At 42.0% G+C, this 24117-nt stretch overlaps 2 protein-coding genes across 3 annotated transcripts in view; both read left to right on the top strand.

The window, feature by feature from the left end:
- LOC139548874 (FRAS1-related extracellular matrix protein 2-like) overlaps window positions 1–22185 on the top strand; it is a 101007-nt gene extending 78822 nt beyond the window's left edge. The window contains exons 17-26 of the mRNA XM_071358788.1: window positions 1843–2074; window positions 2236–2567; window positions 10400–10592; window positions 10881–10985; window positions 11250–11377; window positions 11685–11819; window positions 12281–12407; window positions 17035–17222; window positions 17407–17553; window positions 18020–22185. Of these exons, the coding sequence (XP_071214889.1) occupies window positions 1843–2074; window positions 2236–2567; window positions 10400–10592; window positions 10881–10985; window positions 11250–11377; window positions 11685–11819; window positions 12281–12407; window positions 17035–17222; window positions 17407–17553; window positions 18020–18697 (2265 nt within the window). The 3' untranslated portion in view covers window positions 18698–22185. The remainder of the gene's footprint in view (window positions 1–1842; window positions 2075–2235; window positions 2568–10399; window positions 10593–10880; window positions 10986–11249; window positions 11378–11684; window positions 11820–12280; window positions 12408–17034; window positions 17223–17406; window positions 17554–18019) is intronic.
- Window positions 22186–22555: 370 nt separating this feature from the next.
- Window positions 22556–24117, top strand: part of LOC139548871 (complement C4-like) — a 32839-nt gene continuing 31277 nt past the window's right edge. For both annotated transcript variants that reach the window (XM_071358784.1, XM_071358783.1), the window contains exons 1-6: window positions 22556–22851; window positions 23060–23255; window positions 23349–23538; window positions 23612–23682; window positions 23778–23863; window positions 23941–24023. In XM_071358784.1, coding sequence (XP_071214885.1) covers window positions 22790–22851; window positions 23060–23255; window positions 23349–23538; window positions 23612–23682; window positions 23778–23863; window positions 23941–24023 — 688 coding nt within the window. In that variant the 5' untranslated portion in view covers window positions 22556–22789. The remainder of the gene's footprint in view (window positions 22852–23059; window positions 23256–23348; window positions 23539–23611; window positions 23683–23777; window positions 23864–23940; window positions 24024–24117) is intronic.

Here is a 24117-nt window from a genome sequence, read left to right as displayed (position 1 = left end):
TGATTGAGTTGACTGTATTGATGTGATTGAGTTGACTGTATTGATGTGATTGAGTTGGCTGTATTGATGTGATTGAGTTGACTGTATTGATGTGATTGAGTTGACTGTATTGATGTGACTGAGTTGACTGTATTGATGTGATTGAGTTGGCTGTATTGATGTGATTGAGTTGACTGTATTGATGTGATTGAGTTGACTGTATTGATGTGAATGAGTTGACTGTATTGATGTGATTGAGTTGACTGTATTGATGTGATTGAGTTGACTGTATTGATGTGATTGAGTTGACTGTATTGATGTGATTGAGTTGACTGTATTGATGTGAATGAGTTGACTGTATTGATGTGATTGAGTTGACTGTATTGATGTGAATGAGTTGACTGTATTGATGTGAATGAAGTGACTGTATTGATGTGATTGAGTTGACTGTATTGATGTGATTGAGTTGACTGTATTGATGTGATTGAGTTGGCTGTATTGATGTGATTGAGTTGGCTGTATTGATGTGATTGAGTTGACTGTATTGATGTGATTGAGTTGACTGTATTGATGTGATTGAGTTGGCTGTATTGATGTGATTGAGTTGGCTGTATTGATGTGATTGAGTTGACTGTATTGATGTGATTGAGTTGACTGTATTGATGTGATTGAGTTGACTGTATTGATGTGATTGAGTTGACTGTATTGATGTGATTGAGTTGACTGTATTGATGTGAATGAGTTGACTGTATTGATGTGATTGAGTTGACTGTATTGATGTGATTGAGTTGACTGTATTGATGTGATTGAGTTGACTGTATTGATGTGATTGAGTTGACTGTATTGATGTGATTGAGTTGACTGTATTGATGTGATTGAGTTGACTGTATTGATGTGATTGAGTTGACTGTATTGATGTGAATGAGTTGACTGTATTGATGTGAATGAAGTGACTGTATTGATGTGATTGAGTTGACTGTATTGATGTGATTGAGTTGACTGTATTGATGTGATTGAGTTGACTGTATTGAGTTGACTGTATTGATTTGATTGAGTTGACTGTATTGATGTGATTGAGTTGACTGTATTGATGTGATTGAGTTGACTGTATTGATGTGATTGAGTTGACTGTATTGATGTGATTGATTTGACTGTATTGATGTGATTGAGTTGGCTGTATTGAGTTCACTGTATTGATTTGATTGAGTTGACTGTATTGATGTGATTGAGTTGACTGTATTGATGTGATTGAGTTGACTGTATTGATGTGATTGAGTTGACTGTATTGATGTGATTGAGTTGACTGTATTGATGTGATTGAGTTGACTGTATTGATGTGATTGAGTTGACTGTATTGATGTGATTGAGTTGACTGTATTGATGTGATTGAGTTGGCTGTATTGATGTGATTGAGTTGGCTGTATTGATGTGATTGAGTTGGCTGTATTGATGTGATTGAGTTGGCTGTATTGATGTGATTGAGTTGGCTGTATTGATGTGATTGAGTTGGCTGTATTGATGTGATTGAGTTGGCTGTATTGATGTGATTGAGTTGACTGTATTGATGTGATTGAGTTGGCTGTATTGATGTGATTGAGTTGGCTGTATTGATGTGATTGAGTTGGCTGTATTGATGTGATTGAGTTGGCTGTATTGATGTGATTGAGTTGGCTGTATTGATGTGATTGAGTTGGCTGTATTGATGTGATTGAGTTGACTGTATTGATGTGATTGAGTTGGCTGTATTGATGTGATTGAGTTGACTGTATTGATGTGATTGAGTTGACTGTATTGATGTGATTGAGTTGGCTGTATTGATGTGATCCAGTTGGCTGTATTGATGTGAGATGTGTGTCCCTCCAGGCTGGTTCTAGGGTGCAGTGTGCAGCCCGTGCTGTGAACTCTAACGGAGATGAGGGCCTGGAACTCAGCAGCTTCATAGTCTCCATCAGTATAGAGGATGGTATGTGCCAGCCTCGTGTGGTGGGTACAGTGGGCGCTGAGCCCTTCTCTGCCAAGCTACGCTACACCGGAGCAGAGGACCCAGACCACCCCAACCTCATCAAGATCACTGTCACCATGCCACACATAGACGGTGAAGAACACAGAGAGACTTCTATCTTCTTTCTCTTTCTCTCTCGCTCTCTATTTTTCACACTCTTTCTCTCTCTGTCTTTCTCTCTCCCTCTCTATTCCTCTCTCCTGCCCCCGCCTTTCTCTCTCCTAACCCCTTGTCTCCCCTCTCTCCTCTCCCAGGCATGCTCCCTGTGGTCTCCACCCGTCCTATGTCTAACTTTGAGCTGACGTTGAGTCCTGATGGTACTCGTGTGGGGAACCACCGCTGTTCTAACCTGCTGGACTACACCGAGGTCAAGACCCGCCACGGCTTCATAACCAACGCCACCAAGAACCCCGAGGTGATCGGGGAGACCTCTCCCTACCAGTACAGTGTCCCCCTGAGGGGATCCAGCGTACTGCGCTTCTACAAGAATCTCAACCTAGAGGCCTGTCTATGGGACTTCACTAGTTACTATGACATGTCTGAGCTACTGTCAGACTGTGGAGGGACCATCGGTACAGACGGACAGGTGAGAGCAGTGTGTTTGTGTGTGTGTGTGTGGGGGGGGGGCACTATCAGAAAAGACAGACAGACAGGTGGGCTGCCCCACACCACAATCCCACCAGACCCCTGACCAATTGGAAAAGAAGTATGGGAAGAGATGTTATGGTGATTTCTTGGAAAGAGATGTTATGGTGATTTCTTGGGAAGAGATGTTATGATGATTTATTGGGAAGAGATGTTATGGTGATTTCTTGGGAAGAGATGTTATGGTGATTTCTTGGGAAGAGATGTTATGGTGATTTCTTGGGAAGAGATGTTATGGTGATTTCTTGGGAAGAGATGTTATGGTGATTTCTTGGGAAGAGATGTTATGATGATTTCTTGGGAAGAGATGTTATGGTGATTTCTTGAGAAGAGATGGTATGGTGATTTCTTGGGAAGAGATGGTATGGTGATTTCTTGGCCAGAGATGTTATGGTGATTTCTTGGGAAGAGATGTTATGGTGATTTCTTGGGAAGAGATGTTATGATGATTTCTTGGGAAGAGATGTTATGGTGATTTCTTGGGAAGAGATGGTATGATGATTTCTTGAGAAGAGATGGTATGGTGATTTCTTGGGAAGAGATGGTATGATGATTTCTTGGCCAGAGGTGTTATGATGATTTCTTGGGAAGAGAAATATACTTGCTCAGTATTTGTCCTCCAGTTCTTTCCTTTAACAGTTATTGTAATTTTCCTTTTCACAGACACAATCCTTTACAGCCACTTATTTGTTAGCTACCTCTTGAGATGCCCCTCTCAGACAATGTTCTTCTAAACCCCATGTTAACCTCACCACTAATAACTAACCTAACACAGTGCTTTATGGATTCCCACAACTCCTCATGTGGCCTGCTACTTATCTTGTCAAAATGTCGTCTCCAACATTCACGGCATTAAAACCTTCTGCTCTTTTCTGTACTGTGCTCTTTAAACAGCTGCTGCTGCTGTGTTGAGGGAGGGACTGCTCTTACAGGTCTTAAACTCTCCCTTAAACTCCCTCCCTACTTCCCTCCCTCCCTAACCCTCCCTGAGTGGAGATCGTAAACCCCGGTCACATGCTTCAGTGCTCCTGTCATGTAGATTTCCCTTGGAAACCTCCAGTCACTTCAGTGTAGTTAAATCCCAGTCAGTCTATTAGTTCACTAGCACTTAATTAAGCGGGCTGCGGTCATAAAGAGATGCCTGCAGAGAGAAGAGATGCCTGCAGAGAGAAAGAGAGAGAGAGATGCCTGCAGAGAGAAAGAGAGAGAGAGATGCCTGCAGAGAGAGAGAGAGATGCCTGCAGAGAGAGAGAGAGATGCCTGCAGAGAGAGAGAGAGAGATGCCTGCAGAGAGAGAGAGAGAGATGCCTGCAGAGAGAGAGAGAGATCCCTGCAGAAAAAAGAGATGACAGCAGAGAGAAGAGATACCTGCAGAGAGAGAGAGCAAAGGGCATGGTATGGTTAAAGTCTCCTCACGCTACAGATCCCCCTGCTGTAGATCATCAACTAGAAGCACCCTAGCTGTGTGTGGTGTGTGTGTGTGTGTGTGTGTGGGGGGGGGGGAGATAAATCAACAGTGCATGTAGAATTTAGAGGCTAACTACTTATCAAATTTAATGTTATGCATATTGTTTGGTTTAAAAGACACCAACTCCATGGAATATCAATACATTCTATGTAAAGTAAAATTCCATTTTGCAAGATAAATGAGACTGTAAATGGAAGAAGATGTGGATGAGTTATGGTACATAGGAAGTATAAGATAATGATATTTTATGGAGGCAGTCATCATCATTCTCTTCTAAAGTAAACTTCCTCCTCACTTTATGACTTTCCTTCTGGCAGGTTCTAATCCAGCGTTAGCCCCTTTGTTTACCCTGAAACTGAAAGAAGTTCATATTCTGACAAGACAGAGCTTTGTGGGAGAGGTTGGAGTTGATTACCACTTAATAATCCTGAATGTCAGGGTCTGCCTTAGTACCATGTACCAACACTGGTTTACCTTTGTCAATGTCCCTCCTATCTGCAGGTTTGATGTACTGTTTCTAGTCGCTGGCAGCCATGTGATAACAGACTGTTTTAAGTATCACTGTGTTGTTTTAAGTAAGATCCATAACTAACAAAGAGAATGAGACCCCGACAGGTACTATAGACATGTCTCTATTCACCCAGAAACCCTATACCCCTACTGCAGCGTCTGCCTGTGCACCTGTGTCACATCCATATGAGCTGTCCTACAGGTGAGTTGTACTGTAAGCTTCAATCAGTGTGGCCAGGCGGAACAAACATGAAGACTCAACAACAGCTCTAGTCTAGAGGAACATTATTTGTGCCACTGTGTTCTCTCTGACATGATTGGTCCTTAAGGGGCCGACCGACTGACTCGGAAGCTGGGGGGGCTGAGTAGAGAGGTTGCGGGCTACAGGGAGACTGAGTCACACCGAGTTTGGGGCCCCAGGCTAGCCTCTCACCGTGCTGGGACTGACTCTGTCTCTCTGTGTCTGTGTGTCATGGTGAGAGGCTTTGTCCCCAGCTTATCAGACCACAGGTATCCATTAGGTCTCAGCAGGCAGTGTCAGGGTCATACAGCAAATCATCTGCCTCAGCTCTCTCTGGGTTCTACCAGTTCTCTTAACTCCAACTCTCTCTCCTCTTTCCTTCTCTCTCTCCTCTCGCTCTCTCTCTCTCTCTCTCTCTCTCTCTCTCTCTCTCTCTCTCTCTCTCTCTTCTCCTCCCTCTTTTCTCTCCCTCCTCTCTCTCTCTCTCTCTCTCTCTCTCTCTCTCTCTCTCTCTCTCTCTCTCTCTCTCTCGCTTTTCTCCTCTTCATTCTCTCTCTCTCTCTCTCTCTCTCTCTCTCTCTCTCTCTCTCCTTTTCTCCTCTTCATTCTCTCTCTCTCTCTCTCTCTCTCTCTCTCTCGCTGTTCTCCTCTTCATTCTCTCTCTCTCTCTCTCCTCTCTCTCTCTCTCTCGCTTTTCTCCTCTTCATTCTCTCTCTCTCTCTCTCTCTCTCTCGCTTTTCTCCTCTTCATTCTCTCTCTCTCTCTCTCTCTCTCTCTCTCTCGCTTTTCTCCTCTTCATTCTCTCTCTCTCTCTCTCTCTCGCTTTTCTCTTCTTCATTCTCTCTCTCTCTCTCTCTCTCTCTCTCTCTCTCTCTCTCTCTCTCTCTCTCTCTCTCTCTCTCTCTCTCTCTCTCTCACTTTTCTCCTCTTCATTCTCTCTCTCTCTCTCTCTCTCTCTCGCTTTTCTCCTCTTCATTCTCTCTCTCTCTCTCTCTCTCTCTCTTTTCTCTTCTCTTCTTCTCTCTCTCTCTCTCTCTCTCTCTCTCTTCTCTCTCTCTCTCTCTCTCTCTCTCTCTCTCTCTCTCTCTCTCTCTCTCTTTTCTCTCTCTCTCTCTCTCTCTCTCTCTTTTGCTCAGGGCATAGGCAAGTCCCATCATGAAGGGAGAGCTAGTGCAGACAGGTAACCCTCTCATGTCACTGGAGGGAGCAGATACCATTCAAATCTCTCTACAGTCTCTCTCTCTCTCTCTCTTTCTCTCTCTCTCTGGTTCTTTGTCTCGCTGTTGTTTAACGGTTTCAAGTACAATAGAACAAATCAACAGCCTGGATTGTTATGTCTTGATTGCATGATTCACTTCAGAATGGGATGGTTTTATTTTAATTGTTGACAAAGCAGTAATTGAATAACACAACCAAACATTCATCAGTTACAAATGGAATGGTTTGCTATTGTTGTCATATATCTGGATTAAACTCTGTTGAAAAGATACCATCTCTCTGAAATGTGGCCAGCGTAAATGTCAGAGTCAATGTAAACCCTCTTGAATCCATAAGAGCTCCAGTAGTACTAGTACAGCCAATACAGTACAGCACTGTGTATCTACACTGAGTGTACAAAACATTAGAGACAGCTTCCTAATATTGAGTTGCACCCCCTTTTGCCCTCAGAACAGCCTCAATTTGTCAGGACATGGACCACAAGGTGTTGAAAGGGATGCTGGCCCAGGTTTACTCCAATGCTTCTCACAGTTGTGTCAAGTTGGCTGGATATCCTTTGGGTGGTGGACCATTCTTGATACACATGGGAAACTGATGAGTGTGAAAAACCCAGCAGCATTGCAGTTCTTGACACAAACAATTGAACCTAGCACCTACTACCATACTCCGTTCAGACACTTAAATCTTTTGTCTTGCCCATTCACCCTCTGAATGGCACCCATACACAATCCAGCAGGTAGCCTAGTGGTTAGAGCTTTGGGCCAGTAACCGAAAGGTTGCTAGATTGAATCCCCGAGTTGACAAGGTTAAAATCTGTTGTTCTGCCCCTGAACAAGGCAGTTAACCCACTGTTCCTAGGCCCTCATTGTGAATAATGAATTTGTTCTTAACTGATTTGCCTAGTTAAATAAATGTTAAATAAAATAAAAAATGTCTCAAGTCTTAAAAATCCTTCTTTAGCCTGTCTCATCCCCTTCATTTACACTGATTGAAATGGATTTAACAAGTGACATAAACAATGGATCATAGATTTCACCTGGATTCACCTGGTCAGTCTAAGTCATGGAAAGAGCAGGTGTTCTTAATGTTTTGTACACACAGTGTATGTGGTATGATGCTGTCTACTGGTAGTAATACTCACTGAAGCCCTACATAAGCCACCATAATGCTCTCTGTATGTCACCTGCTATCTTTATTGCATTCTTAATCACATGAATCTATAGAATATAGATGAGGACCAAGCCATAACCATATATCAAGTTATGAGTAGATACTGATCCCATGAGGTATTTGTTAAGTTATGAGTGGATACTGATCCCATGAGGTATTTGTTAAGTTATGAGTGGATACTGATCCCATGAGGTATTTGTTAAGTTATGAGTGGATAATGATCCCATGAGGTATTTGTTAAGTTATGAGTGGATACTGATCCCATGAGGTATTTGTTAAGTTATGAGTGGATAATGATCCCATGAGGTATTTGTTAAGTTATGAGTGGATACTGATCCCATGAGGTATTTGTTAAGTTATGAGTGGATACTGATCCCATGAGGTATTTGTTAAGTTATGAGTGGATACTGATCCCATGAGGTATTTGTTAAGTTATGAGTGGATACTGATCCCATGAGGTATTTGTTAAGTTATGAGTAGATACTGATCCCATGAGGTATTTGTTAAGTTATGAGTGGATACTGATCCCATGAGGTATTTGTTAAGTTATGAGTGGATACTGATCCCATGAGGTATTTGTTAAGTTATGAGTGGATAATGATCCCATGAGGTATTTGTTAAGTTATGAGTGGATACTGATCCCATGAGGTATTTGTTAAGTTATGAGTGGATACTGATCCCATGAGGTATTTGTTAAGTTATGAGTGGATACTGATCCCATGAGGTATTTGTTAAGTTATGAGTGGATACTGATCCCATGAGGTATTTGTTAAGTTATGAGTGGATAATGATCCCATGAGGTATTTGTTAAGTTATGAGTGGATACTGATCCCATGAGGTATTTGTTAAGTTATGAGTGGATACTGATCCCATGAGGTATTTGTTAAGTTATGAGTGGATACTGATCCCATGAGGTATTTGTTAAGTTATGAGTGGATACTGATCCCATGAGGTATTTGTTAAGTTATGAGTGAATACTGATCCCATGAGGTATTTGTTAAGTTATGAGTGGATACTGATCCCATGAGGTATTTGTTAAGTTATGAGTGGATACTGATCCCATGAGGTATTTGTTAAGTTATGAGTGGATACTGATCCCATGAGGTATTTGTTAAGTTATGAGTGAATACTGATCCCATGAGGTATTTGTTAAGTTATGAGTGGATACTGATCCCATGAGGTATTTGTTAAGTTATGAGTGGATACTGATCCCATGAGGTATTTGTTAAGTTATGAGTAGATACTGATCCCATGAGGTATTTGTTAAGTTATGAGTGGATACTGATCCCATGAGGTATTTGTTAAGTTATGAGTGGATACTGATCCCATGAGGTATTTGTTAAGTTATGAGTGGATAATGATCCCATGAGGTATTTGTTAAGTTATGAGTGGATACTGATCCCATGAGGTATTTGTTAAGTTATGAGTGGATACTGATCCCATGAGGTATTTGTTAAGTTATGAGTGGATACTGATCCCATGAGGTATTTGTTAAGTTATGAGTGGGTCTGAATACTGTTCCCATGAGGTATTTGTTAAGTTATGAGTGGATACTGATCCCATGAGGTATTTGTTAAGTTATGAGTGGATACTGATCCCATGAGGTATTTGTTAAGTTATGAGTGGATACTGATCCCATGAGGTATTTGTTAAGTTATGAGTGGATACTGATCCCATGAGGTATTTGTTAAGTTATGAGTGGATACTGATCCCATGAGGTATTTGTTAAGTTATGAGTGGATACTGATCCCATGAGGTATTTGTTAAGTTATGAGTGGATACTGATCCCATGAGGTATTTGTTAAGTTATGAGTGGGTCTGAATACTGTTCCCATGAGGTATTTGTTAAGTTATGAGTGGATACTGATCCCATGAGGTATTTGTTAAGTTATGAGTGGATACTGATCCCATGAGGTATTTGTTAAGTTATGAGTGGATACTGATCCCATTAGGTATTTGTTAAGTTATGAGTGGATACTGATCCCATGAGGTATTTGTTAAGTTATGAGTGGATACTGATCCCATGAGGTATTTGTTAAGTTATGAGTGGATACTGATCCCATGAGGTATTTGTTAAGTTATGAGTAGATACTGATCCCATGAGGTATTTGTTAAGTTATGAGTGGATACTGATCCCATGAGGTATTTGTTAAGTTATGAGTGGATAATGATCCCATGAGGTATTTGTTAAGTTATGAGTGGATACTGATCCCATGAGGTATTTGTTAAGTTATGAGTGGATAATGATCCCATGAGGTATTTGTTAAGTTATGAGTGGATAATGATCCCATGAGGTATTTGTTAAGTTATGAGTGGATACTGATCCCATGAGGTATTTGTTAAGTTATGAGTGGATACTGTTCCCATGAGGTATTTGTTAAGTTATGAGTGGGTCTGAATACTGTTCCCATGAGGTATTTGTTAAGTTATGAGTGGATACTGATCCCATGAGGTATTTGTTAAGTTATGAGTGGATACTGATCCCATGAGGTATTTGTTAAGTTATGAGTGGATACTGATCCCATGAGGTATTTGTTAAGTTATGAGTGGATACTGATCCCATGAGGTATTTGTTAAGTTATGAGTGGATACTGATCCCATGAGGTATTTGTTAAGTTATGAGTGGATACTGATCCCATGAGGTATTTGTTAAGTTATGAGTGGATACTGATCCCATGAGGTATTTGTTAAGTTATGAGTGGATAATGATCCCATGAGGTATTTGTTAAGTTATGAGTGGATACTGATCCCATGAGGTATTTGTTAAGTTATGAGTGGGTCTGAATACTGTTCCCATGAGGTTTATGCAAGCTCCATACAGATAGGCAGCTTGTGAATGTTTAGTTAGGCCTAAAAATAAACCAGTACTAGGGACCTTTTGTAAGCTCCCTGCTTGTTGGATGTTTTTAAATGCACTTTGCAGAGTTATATGTAATGTATGTACTCACTCTCTATCTCTCTATATTTCTCTATTTATTTCACTATCTTTCTCTCTCCCCCCCTCTCTCTCTTTCTCTCTCTTTAGTTCTCCCTCTTTCTCCTGTCTCTCTGTATGAGTTAAACCTACTATTGCTAGTATTCTGTATTACTGTACAGTTGTTGTAAAGTGTAATGATGTTTAAATGCATGTTAAATACAGCTTGATTTGATGTATGTCTCTCTCTAGGTGTTGAACCTGGTCCAGTCCTATGTGACCCTCCGGGTGCCCCTCCACGTCTCCTATGTGTTCCACTCCCCGGTGGGGGCAGGGGGCTGGCAGCATTTTGACCTGCAGTCTGAGCTACGACTCACCTTCGTATACGACACTGCCATCTTGTGGCGGGACGGCATCGGCAGCCCTCCTGAGGCTGAGCTACAAGGCAAGTCTCACATCAAATTAAATATCTTCAAAAGTCATTTCAGTCTTCACAGAATGAGGCAAAAACAAACAAACACAACACTGTCTGGTGTGCTTCGAGCATAGATGATATGGTTAGGTTATTGCTTCTACAGCAATGAATGAGGATGTGTTAGTTTGGTGTGACAGTGAGACCGACGGGTTGCATTCTGCAGGTGCCCTTCACCGCACCTTCCTCAGTAGGTGGGCTATAATAGTAGGGATGTGTTAGTTCAGTGTGACAGGGAGACTGACCGGCTATATTCTGTAGGAGCCCTGTACCCCACCAGTATGCGTATCAACGAACAGGGTCGTCTGGTGGTCAACTTCAGAACAGAGGCTCGATTCAGAGGACTGTTTGTCATATCACACTCTGGTATGTTCACATTATCTACTCTTTTCATACAGTACATCCACGGTCTTAAACAAGTAGCCCAGTATCAAGTGTCTGTAGCCCATGTATCAAGTGTCTCAGAGTAGGAGTGCTGATCTAGGATCACGTCCCCCCGTCCATGTAATCTTATTCATTTTGATGTAAAAGACTAAACTGATCCTAAGTCAGCACTTCTACTCTGACACGCTTGATACTCTACATATTCCTCTTTAGTTCTGTATTAGCCTTACCTGTGTCTGTATCCAGCTTCCTCTCTGTCGTCCATGGTGATGTGTGCGGACCACCCTGGGGTGACGTTTAATCTCAGCCTGGTGAGGAGCGAGCCCACCTACAACCAGCCCATGCAGCAGTGGACCTTCACATCAGACTTCGCTGTGAGGACAGCATCTTTTCTTCCATCTTTAATACTGGGTTATCAATATATTTCATATAATCTTTATTTTTTTATCTGCTAATTCTGTGTCTTTAGTGTAAAGACTTGGGAGTAACAAATCAAAAATCAAATCAAATACATTTTTATTTGTCACATGCGCCGAATACAACAGGTGTAGACCTTACCGTGAAATGCTTACTTCCAAGCCCTTATGCCATTTACAGGATTTCCTTCTTAAGTCGTAGTGTGTTACCTGCACTGGTGTAACTGGTGTAAATAATTGTGTCTTATTCCCCTCTGTCTCCCAGGTGCGTGACTACTCAGGTACCTACACGGTGAAGCTGCTACCCTGTACCTCTCCTCCCAGTCTGGAGTACTCCCTGCCTCCTGTCTGTAACCCCAGAGAACCTGTCACCTTCGACCTGGACATACGCTTCCAGCAGGTCAGATCACCCTAGGATAACTACACACTTAGAAAAAAAGTGCTATTTAGTACCCTAAAGGGTTCTTCGGTTGTCCCCATAGGAGAACCCTTTGAATAACCATTTTTGGTTGCAGGTAGAACCATTTTGGTTTCCATGTAGAACACTCTGTAGAAAGGGTTCTACATAGAACCCAGAAGGCTTCTACCTGGAATCAAAAAGGGTTTTCCTACGGGGACAGTCAAAGTACCCTTCTGGAACCCTTTTCTAAGAGTGTACATCAATATCGTATCATTAAAAGTGTCTGTGAGATGACAATCTTTGAGTGCACACAGAGATGTACTGTAGTGGGAAACAGCTTGAGGGGTGTTGTCTGATGGTAACACTGTGATTGGTCTGTGTTCTCTGATGGTAACACTGAATGGTATGTGTTGTCCTATACTAAGATGGTAAAACGTTGTACTGTGTGTGTCCTATCCCAGGTGAGTGACCCGGTTGCGGCTGAGTTCAGTCTAAACACACAGATGTTGCTGCTGTCTAAGAGAACTTTGTGGCTGTCTGACGGATCCATGGGCTTCGGACAGGAGAGCGACACAGCCTTCTCACAGGGTACTGTAACGCTACAAACAAACACAGCCTCTCACAGGGTACTGTAACGCTACAAACAAACACAGCCTTCTCACAGGGTACTGTAAACACTACAAACAAACACAGCCTCTCACAGGGTACTGTAACGCTACAAACAAACACAGCCTTCTCACAGGGTACTGTAACGCTACAAACAAACACAGCCTTCTCACAGGGTACTGTAACGCTACAAACAAACACAGCCTTCTCACAGGGTACTGTAACGCTACAAACAAACACAGCCTCTCACAGGGTACTGTAACGCTACAAACAAACACAGCCTTCTCACAGGGTACTGTAATGCTACAAACAAACACAGCCTCTCACAGGGTACTGTAACGCTACAAACAAACACAGCCTTCTCACAGGGTACTGTAACGCTACAAACAAACACAGCCTTCTCACAGGGTACTGTAACGCTACAAACAAACACAGCCTCTCACAGGGTACTGTAACGCTACAAACAAACACAGCCTTCTCACAGGGTACTGTAATGCTACAAACAAACACAGCCTCTCACAGGGTACTGTAACGCTACAAACAAACACAGCCTCTCACAGGGTACTGTAACGCTACAAACAAACACAGCCTTCTCACAGGGTACTGTAACGCTACAAACAAACACAGCCTTCTCACAGGGTACTGTAACGTTACAAACAAACACAACCTTCTCACAGGGTACTGTAACGCTACAAACAAACACAGCCTTCTCACAGGGTACTGTAACACTACGAACAAACACAGCCTCTCACATGGGCATTTATCAATCAATCCCTCACCTTATTGTGGCGGTCAGTGCTGTTTAAGATAAGGAAGGATCGGTCAGTGCTGTTTAAGATGAGGGAGGATCGGTCAGTGCTGTTTAAGATAAGGAAGGATCGGTCAGTGCTATTTAAGATGAGGGAGGATCAGTCAGTGCTGTTTAAGATGAGGGAGGATCGGTCAGTGCTGTTTAAGATGAGGGAGGATCGGTCAGTGCTATTTAAGATGAGGAAGGATCGGTCAGTGCTGTTTAAGATGAGGGAGGATTGGTCAGTGCTGTTTAAGATGAGGGAGGATCAGTCAGTGCTATTTAAGATAAAGGAGGATCAGTCAGTGCTGTTTAAGATGAGGGAGGATCGGTCAGTGCTATTTAAGATGAGGGAGGATCAGTCAGTGCTGTTTAAGATGAGGGAGGATCGGTCAGTGCTGTTTAAGATGAGGGAGGATTGGTCAGTGCTATTTAAGATGAGGGAGGATCGGTCAGTGCTGTTTAAGATGAGGGAGGATTGGTCAGTGCTGTTTAAGATGAGGGAGGATCAGTCAGTGCTGTTTAAGATGAGGGAGGATCAGTCAGTGCTATTTAAGATAAAGGAGGATCGGTCAGTGCTGTTTAAGATGAGGGAGGATTGGTCAGTGCTGTTTAAGATGAGGGAGGATCGGTCAGTGCTGTTTAAGATGAGGGAGGATCGGTCAGTGCTGTTTAAGATAAAAAATAAAAAAATACAATTACATTTTGGATGACTGTCATTCATATTCCATTCACCCAACTTAATGTAACATGGAAAGGTTTAGGCTACTACATGATACTCTAATGTTCCCTATACCCATCATGAGGTTGCTACAACCTAGCCTATGAATGAAAGTTTACAACGTAGGTGCACAGGTCACGAGAACATTTTGTGTAAACACGGTGACAGACAGTGACACATTCAATACCGCCTTGCAGACTTGCCTGCATCTAACTGATCTGGTGTGTAATCATTAGTCCAACAGTTGCAAACGAGAGTTTCTTTTGGACAAATACAGGTATGTTTATCCACGTTTCGTTCCGTTTGCTTCCATTTAAGAAACGTTTTCAACCAAATCTATGGAATGAATACACACCTGATCACACACAGACACAGTTCACTTTCATAGCACCCACATACAAACAGCATAATCACTTTGCTCGTTGTATTTATAATTCCTTCTCGCATCTATCTACAGTGCCTTCGGAAGGTATTCAGACCCCTTGACTGTTTCCACATTTTGTTACGTTACAGCCTTATTCTAAAATGTATCACTTTTTTTTTTTACAAACATATACAAAAATTAAAACAGAAATACCTTATTTACATAAGTATTCAGACCCTTTGCTATGAGACTCGAAATTGAGCTCAGGTGCATCCTGTTTCCATTGATCATCCTTGAGATGTTTCTACAACTTGATTGGAGTCCACCTGTGGTAAATTAAATTGATTGGACATGATTTGGAAAGGCACATACCTGTCTATATAAGGTCCCACAGTTGACAGTGCATGTCAGAGCAAAAACCAAGCCATGAGGTTGAAGCAATTGTCCGTAGAGCTCCGAGACAGGATTGTGTCGAGGCACAGATTTGAGGAAGGGTAGCAAAAACTGCAGCATTGAAGGTCCCCAAGAACACAGTGGCCTCCATCATTCTTAAATGGAAGAAGTTTGGAACCACCAAGACTCTTCCTAGAGCTGGCCGCCCGGCCAAACTGAGCAATCGGGGGAGAAGGGCCTTGGTCAGGGAGGTGACCAAGAACCCGATGGTCAGTCTGACAGAGCTCCAGAGTTCCTCTGTGGAAATGGGAGAACCTTCCAGAAGGACAACCATCTCTTTAGCACTCCACCAATCAGGCCTTTATGGTAGAGTGCCAGACGGAAGCCACTCCTCAGGAAAAGGCACATGACAGCCCACTTGGAGTTTGCCAAAAGGCAACTAAAGACTCTCAGACCATGAGAAACAAGATTCTCTGGTCTGATGAAACCAAGAATTAACTTCTAGAGGAAACCTGGTAACATCCCTACGGTGAAGCATGGTGGTGGCAGCATCATGCTGTGGGGATGTTTTTCAGCAGCAGGGACTGGGAGACTAGTCAGAATCAAGGCAAAGATGAACGAAGCAAAGTACAGAGAGATCCTTGATGAAAACCTGCCCCAGAGCGCTCAGGACCTCAGACTGGGGCTAAGGTTCACCTTCCAACAGGACAACGACCCTAAGCACACAGCCAAGACAACACAGGAGTGGCTTTGGGACAAGTCTCTCAATGTCCTTGAGTGGCCCAGCCAGAGCCTGGACTTGAACCCGATCGAACATCTCTGGAGAGACCTGAAAATAGCTGTTCAGCAACGCTCCCCATCCAACCTGACAGAGCTTGAGAGGATCTGCAAAGAAGAATGGGAGAAACTCCCCAAATACAGGTGTGCCAAGTTTGTAGTGTCATACCCAAGATGACGCAAGACTGTAATCACTGCCAAAGGTGCTTAACAAAGTAGTGAGTAAAGGGTCTGAATACTTATGTAAATGTGATATTTAACATTTCTAAAATCCTGTTTTTGCTTTGTCGTTATGAGGTATTGTGTGTAGATTGATGAGAAGAAAAAAAACAATTTAATCAATTTTCGAATAAGGCTGTAACCTAACAAAATGTGTAAAAACTCAAGGGGTCTGAATACTTTTCGAAGGCACTGTACTTGCTCTCCTCCTCTCACCTTTTCTCCTTGGCTTGTGGACTTCAGTGCACAACATATCAGCTGTCTGTGACCAGGTGAAAAAACCTTTCCAAGCCAAACTGCTAACCGTTACACACAGCCTACATCGTCACCATATTAGCTAACATCATAGTCAACATACCTACTAGAACTAACGTGATACTAAACCGCTACAATAATCCTGTACAGTGTACAGGCAGCAAGCAGTTTAGCAGTTACACCGGCTGGCAATAAATTAATACAACCAAAAGTTCTGACTTAGAGGAGTTCCAGTGTTGGATAGCCATAGCCATCTAGCTAACATAGCATCCCTCTCTGTTTGAGTTGGCTAAACTAGCTAGCTGCATTTGCTAGCTAAGTAAGTGGACATGAAAATGAAGGAAAAAAATACAATAAAATATAACTATCTCTCTCGTTCCTCATTAATTCTTTCAGAAATATATTTGTTCAAAACTGTTCAACTATTGTCTTTCTCTCTCTTTGAGTCAACTACTCACCACATTTTATGCACTGCAGTGCTAGCTAGCTGTAGCTTATGCTTTCAGTACTAGATTCATTATCTGATACTTTGATTGGGTGGACAACATGTCAGTTCATGATACAAGAGTTCTCATAGGTTGGAGGACGTCTTCTGGAAGTTGTCATAATTACTGTGTACTGTGTGAGCCTCCTAGGTTTTGTATTGAATTCAATGTACCCAGAGGAGGATGGAAACTTGCTGTTCCCTGGCTACAGAATGGTGCTACACAAGAGGGTGCTTTTGAGACTATTGTAGACCTTCATTGCAAAACAGTGTTTTAAACAATCATTTGGTGGCATGTGAATATATCTAGTATAGTTTTATCTAAAAAGGATAACTTTTTTAATGTTTCACTATTTTTATTTTTATTAAATTCACTGAAGAAGATGGTCCTACCCTTCCTCCTCTGAGGAGCCTCCACGGAAGCCTTACAACCAGCTTCTCACAGACTTCTCACTTCTCGCACACACCACCTTTTCATGGGTCCTGATCAGAAGTAGTGCACTACATAGGGCATAGGTTGCTATTTGGGATGGAGGTAGCCCCAGTGACTATCTGATTGGTTGATTGAGTTATTACTGTATTAACCCAAACCTGATCTCCTCCCAGGTGACATGATATATGGCAGAGTGATGGTGGACCCAGTTCAGAACCTGGGGGATTCCTTTATCTGTAACATAGAGAAGGTGTTCCTGTGCACCGGCGCGGATGGATACGTGCCCAAGTACAACCCCAACAACAATGAGTACGGCTGTCTGGCTGATGCTCCATCGTTGCTTTACAGATTCAAAGTCATCGTAAGTACAGTACTGTACAGGGCCCATAGTGCTCTGGTCAAAAGTAGTGCAATATCTGGGGAATAATGTGATGTAATGTGGGATGTAGACAAGGATCTAGTACAGGGTAACTGCACATACATATCCTAAACACCTTTACCAATGTTGGTACAGTGTTTACTAGTGTTTCCTTCTCCTCCTCCAGGATAAGGCCCAGCCAGAGACCCAGGCCAGGTTGTTTGGTAATGTCGGGTTCAGGGCTCTGCTGGCTGTAGACGACCCTCAGGCCCTTGCCCTGGTCAGACAGCCTGGATCTGACGGCTTCAGCATGGACTCTACAGCACTGTTCCAAGTACGTCTCCCTGACCCCTATGCTACATGACGCAGAATAGTGGAGAAGGAACATCCCGGTCTTATTCCTATTTCTAATACTCACTTTCACTGCTTTAAAGCTAGAATCCTTAGTTGCTGCATCGGTTTTTGGACGTATACATTTATTATATATACCCATTGATTCTTGACGAATATAACTTAGAAATGCCTCATGAGCTTAGTTCAACTGTCGTAACTCAAAACATGGTAAAAACTATCATTTTGATATCATGGATGGTCAGCCCTTGCATCCATAGCGCTGTCAATGAATTTGAGTGGTTCAATTTCTCCAGGCCCATCCCTCAGCTTTTTACCAAAACAGAGGCGGGGTGTCACTTGTTATTGTTTATATTATTGACTCTATCTTTAATGACCAGGGATTGTTCCTGTCATGCTCAGGTAAACTACCCAGCCCTCATGACTAACCCTGTTCCTCTGGTGTCCAGGTGTCAGCAGGGAGAGAGTGGTTCATCCACACCATCTACACCGTCCGCTCCAGAGAGAATGCTAACAGGGGCATCGGGAAGAGAAGTCTGGAGTACCACACACTCACCCAACACAGCAGTATGGCTGCAGGAGGCCACTCCCTGACCCACCACAGCAGTATGGCTGCAGGAGGCCACTCCCTGACCCAACACAGCAGTATGGCTGCAGGAGGCCACTCCCTGACCCAACACAGCAGCATGGACAGAGAAACCCAGCATCAAACTATGGCTGCAGGAGGACCGTCCCAGTCCCAGTTTCGCTCCAGGCGGTCAGCAAACAGGGTACCAGACCTGACAGAGGACATCGGCCTGGACAACAACCGAGGCACCAACATTCTCCATATCGCCCTGGACCTCAGCCGCCAGCGCCGCACCAGCCCCGACCAGGAGGTCCTCACTCGGGGTGTGGTGCCCAGGGAGCTGAACCATCCTGCGGAGAGCGAGGACAGTCTGGTCCTCATCATAGGGATCCTGGTGGGCCTCCTCCTCACCATCCTCATCATCATCGTCATAGTGCTAACCGTGCGGTCCAGACAGGAGAAGAAGAAAATGGAGGTTCCCACAACAACGTCAAGCTCCACTGAGCCCATGGTGACATCAGGGTTCACTTGCAGTGGCTTGGACAGCTCAGAAGTCTGACGGACAGACAGACAAACGGACTTCCTTCGACATGACCACTGAGACAGACAGACCGATGGACGGATATTCTCCATAGAAGAAAAAAAAAACACTGACAGATGTTTTTGTTTTTTTATGTTATTTTTTTGCAAGTGCCTCATCATTTTTACATTGGGATATAAAGAGAGGGAGGGGACAACTGAAACAACACAGTCGACAATGAGAGCTTTGGTTCCGTACAAAAACCTACTTGAAATCCTGCAGTCCTTCTGCTCTGCTGTAGGGGAGACCATAGAGGTAAAACAATCTCTCTCTATGGGGAGACTGCCCCATCTAGGGCAGTACCTGTAACCTGTTCTGTTCAAGGCACTTGCCAGCATTCATTATTGCTTTGTTTTATGATGTTACACTTGATCCCAAAAATGTTTATGATTTGTCCAAAGGTGCTAAAGCAGCAGATGCCTCTGTCCTGTAGGATGGATGGTGGTCCTGTGAGTTGGTAGAAGGACATGTAGCAGGGCTATTCAACTCCAGGCCTGTAAGGCAGAAGTACTGCTGATTGTCTTTTTTACCTGGTAGTTGATTGATTAATTGATTAATGTCACTGATTGGCCGTAGAGTTCCATGATGTAATCAGTTTCTGGTTAGAATGAAAGAATGATAACCAGAAGTGTTTCAGCCTTCCAGGCCCATAGTTGAATACCGGTAAGTGTTTCAGCCTTCCAGGCCCAGAGTTGAATACCGGTATTCCTGGTATTCAGTATTCAATATGAACGCAAAGTTGTCATAGAACTGTCATAGTTGTTAATGTGTATGTTTGTTTTCCCGTGTCAAGCCACTGTCAATAGTCTGCTAACACTGGGAATATGTCCTACTGTAATGTTCTACTGTAGCTCTCTGTCAGACCTGGGTTCAAACATTATTTGAAATCATTCAAGTATATTAGCTTTAGCCTGCCTGGAGTGCCAGGTGGGACTTTTATATTGGTTCCACTGCAACAGGCAAGCTCAATTGATCACAGCTTAAGTATATTACATGATTTAAAATAGTATTTGAACCCAGGTCTGCTCTCTATACTGAAGTATGGAGGCTGATTCATTTTGAAGTTCAACAGGTGCCTAAGAATCCACTGGATGTTATACTGTAGGAAGCGTCCCAAATGGCAACCTATTCCCTATTTTGCACTATAAGTAGTGCACTATATAGGGAATAGGGTGTAATTTGGAACGAATATTTAGATTTTCTCTATTACATGGTTATTCTATTTGTTTTGTTTGTATTAATGGTCATCTATCATTTGTGCCTGTTTCTGATTTTGTATTTTCTTTAAAATAATTGCTTAAACTTGTATAATAATGTGTAAAGCAGATTTGGGGGAAAATGTGTCTAATCTACTGTAGCTAATTCAGACTCAATTACATGTTTTTCTATCCTAACAGAGTTCCAAGTTGATCACAATTTTGGGGGTATAATTGTTCTCTTGATGGTCCCAAAATCATGGTTGTAGTGACTTTCTATTGCTCTGTCCCAAATTGCATCCTATTCCCTATTTAGTAAACTACTTTTGATCAGAGCCCATAAGGAATTAAGGTACCATATAGGGAATAGGGTGCCATTTTGGACATATCCTATATCAGTGTGGTCCTGTATTCGAATACATACAGTACAGTACTGAATTGAATCTAATGAGAAAAGGTATATCCTGTAGGGGAGAGTGGGGTAAGTTGAGACATTTTTTACATTCAGCATCACTCTGTCAAGGGAAATATAGTATTCTTTCTAACAAAGATATCTACATATATTTCAGGATGTTGTGTATCCCTGAAAATGATCAGAATTCATGTAAACATTACAGTTTTGAAAACATAGCTTGTCCAAAGAAAGTGATATCTTGGCACGACTTACCCATACACATTTCTGTACTGAATGAAATATTACCACTACCTTTTTAAAACCATGTCTGTCTTTACTTTCCAAACACAATTCAACACAATCACAATCACTTTTTTGTCTTTTAATCCCTCATATCCCAGCCTTTCATTATACCTGGGAAGAAAACATTTACTAAATTTACCACAAGGCAAACAGTTTGACTATATTAGCCCACATAGCTACAAGGATGCACTTTCATGCTAGGTTTAGGACCTCATATTGAAGCTTATAGGAGACCTCAACTGATGTATAGAAAAATTATACGAGTATCTATTTTGGTTTAGATACAAGCATCATGAAACCTCTTAACACAATAAATTAATTTGACTTGGTGAAAATCTGTTTTTTGGAACATACTTGCTGACCATTTTTCCCAAGTGGTTTCTTCCTTCACAGACTCCATGAAATGATGACCTCTTCCTAAATATTTGGTCAAATTATTCATTTTGTGTATGGTTTCCTAGAGACAAGGGTGGCTCAACTTACCCCTTTGACTCAACTTACCCCACTCTCCACTAGTGAGTTGATTTTAAAGACAGCTGATCTGCAATGTACAGTTTATAGCAGCTCTGGATGGATCCACTAGGCACAGACTCATCATATAGTGAGTAGTAGGGTGCCATTCTGGACTAACTCTGTTTCTCTACAGGGCTATGAAGTGACTGATCTGTACCAAATGTTCTCCAAAGGTTTTACATTATATTTAGTATCGTATTATAAAAACATTCATAATGGTCCATGAATATGTATGCCTCCCAAATGGCACCCTATTCCCTTTATAGTTCACTACTTTTATAGTAGTGCGCGATATCGAGACATGGGTGCCATTTGGGACTCCGGCCAGAAGGGAAAACCAACTATGATCTACTACAATCTAAATCACGGCTGTTAGAGAGATTAATGTTAATACATTACAGAAGTATTTATTTTATCACATAAATATCCATAGGGATTGCCAATAATAAAGATATCATATTTGTTTCCCTCTAAAGATCATTTTCAAATCAGCCACAAACCACATAAAATAGGTTTCAGACATGGTTTCCACTTTTGCAATGTAATGATGCATAAAGAAAAGGTATAGACCATCACCTTGTCAATGGATGCCCCAGTCATAATACTAAGATAACATACAATGACCTCCATACTGTATCTATAGATAGTGACTTCATATACCCACTGCTTTATAAACTTCAGATTTCTATATTGTTTGCTGTTTAATTTTTGAAAACATAAATGCTATGCAACTTACAATATCATACCACTAAAGTAGTATTGAATCCCAATATTTCTTAATTTTTTAATATTATTATTTTTGCTGATTTTACATTTTGTCACTGTACCACCAATAGCTCTTATATCATGTTATTACCACCACCTTTATGATTTCAGGATTTTGTTGAATGCATCTAATGCCTGTGTGAGTGTATACACATGTATGTAATATATGTATTGCAAATAAATAAACCGTTTGGATGTTTTGGGAATTATCAATGTTAAATGCATATGTGCTGTAAGTATTTGTAACATAGACCTAAAGCACAAAGTGGTCTGCAAATAAAGTTTTTTCAAGGAAATCAGACTGCTTGTTTGAAAAGCAGATGTTGTGTATTTATTTGGTCTGTTTGGAAAAGGCTACTTCCCAAATGGCACCTTATTCCCTACATAGTGCGATACTTTTGACCAGAGCCCCTATATATCGCACTACTTCAGACCAGGGCCCATAGGGCTCTGATCAAAAGTAGTGCACTATTTAGGGAATAGTATTCCATTTGGGACAACCAAAATCTGGTTTCTGAGAAAACACGTGATGTATTTCATAATGTTCCTCCAATGCCAAAACTGGAGTCAGAGAAGCTGAAGGGAGGAGAGGTAGGTGGGCTAGAGGGGGTGTTGATGCTGAGGCCTTGTCCCAAATGGAACCCTATTCCCTATGGGCCTTGGTTAAAAGTAGTGCACTATGTAAGGAATAGGGTGCCATTTGAGATACGGCAACCTGTTCTCTTGGAGCTGCAGAGCCCAGAGAGAACCTCCCACTCACAGACTGGAGCAACATAGATTTACAGATAGATCACTTCTACAGTATTTTGTTTTATTTTCCTGTGCAAGTTTGGGGTTCAGACAATTAATGAAGACTCTTGTTCCAGTGGCATGATACAGATCAGACGATAAAGCAGAAAGATGAGGAACACACTGCTTCTGATCATGGCTGCACTGACTGCAGTTAGTGGGCAGAAGCCAACGTGAGTTATGTTCTGTCCATGCTAATTCTTTGTAGATACAGTATATTTTACTTGTATCATTGGTCATGCTCATTTTATGTCATGTCGCAGTCCTAAAAAATTACCACAATTTGTGTGTGTGTGAGCGCTCGTGCTTGTTCGTGCGTGTGTTTGTTTGTGTTCATGTGTGCGTGTGTTTGTTTGTGTTCATGTGTGCTTGTGTTTGCAGATGTGTCATCACTGCTCCGAACATAGTCCACTTGGGAGTAGAGGAGACCGTGACAGTACAGCTCCAGGGAGCTATCAAGCCTACACAGTACACTCTGTACTTCCTGTACCAAACCGCCAATAATAAAGTTCTGTCTGAAAAAAAGCATGTAACTCTCAATGACGCCAATGGCTATCAGGCGGTTGTGAAAATGAGGGTAAGTATGCAGAAGGCTAACCTCTTTTCATGCCCTATGGAACTACTGGAACATGCATTTCAATCATTCTGCCTCTGTTCTCATGTTTTATAGGTCATTCCTAGCCTGTACGAAGAGGCAATCCAAAGCATAAGAAAAATAAAGAAAATTGTGCCATTTATCCAACTGGCTGCAGAGACCAATGATGTTTCCTTTAAAAAAAAAACAACAATCCTTTTGTCAACAAAAAAGGGTTATGTCTTCATTCAGACAGACAAACCAATCTACAATCCAGGAGAGAATGGTAAATTGTAAGATAACATTAAATATGGTTTTAGTTATACATTCAGCCTAATCCCAATTTTTCCTTTTTCCAGTCAATTTCAGGGTCTTCACGTTAGACAACTATCTGCTGCCTGTTGAAGAAAGCATCAATGTCAAGATATTTGTAAGCTTGTAAGACATCTATCTGCATGTTAAAGTTGTCTTATTGTGTCATATTAACTCTCTCTTCTCTAAATAACATGCACTGTCTCTCTACAGAACTCCAAAGGCCTGCTGGTGTACAACCAGGTTCTACACTCCAGTAAACTCCTTGAGAGGAGCATAGTGATCCCTGACGTTGAGACGTAAGTAGGATGTTGACATAGTCTATGGAAGACAAGACATCAGTAGCACTGACCACTACTCTGTCCCTATGATTCAGGGCTGGCCATTGGAAGATTGTTGCCGCGTTTACCAACCATCCCATGTCCAACTCCTCAGTGGAGTTTGAGGTCAGGGAATATGGTGAGTATGTAAAGGAGGTTGTCTGACTGTATGATACGGCCCAACAAGATCCCCCTCTATTTCTTTAAAGGAGGTTGTCTGACTGTATGATACG

This window comes from Salvelinus alpinus, chromosome 22 (genome assembly GCF_045679555.1).
Source record: "Salvelinus alpinus chromosome 22, SLU_Salpinus.1, whole genome shotgun sequence".
In the NCBI taxonomy this organism is placed as follows: Eukaryota; Metazoa; Chordata; class Actinopteri; order Salmoniformes; family Salmonidae; genus Salvelinus; species Salvelinus alpinus.
The sequence above is the reverse complement of the archived record's forward strand: the minus strand, read 5'-3'. Positions and strand labels throughout refer to the sequence as shown.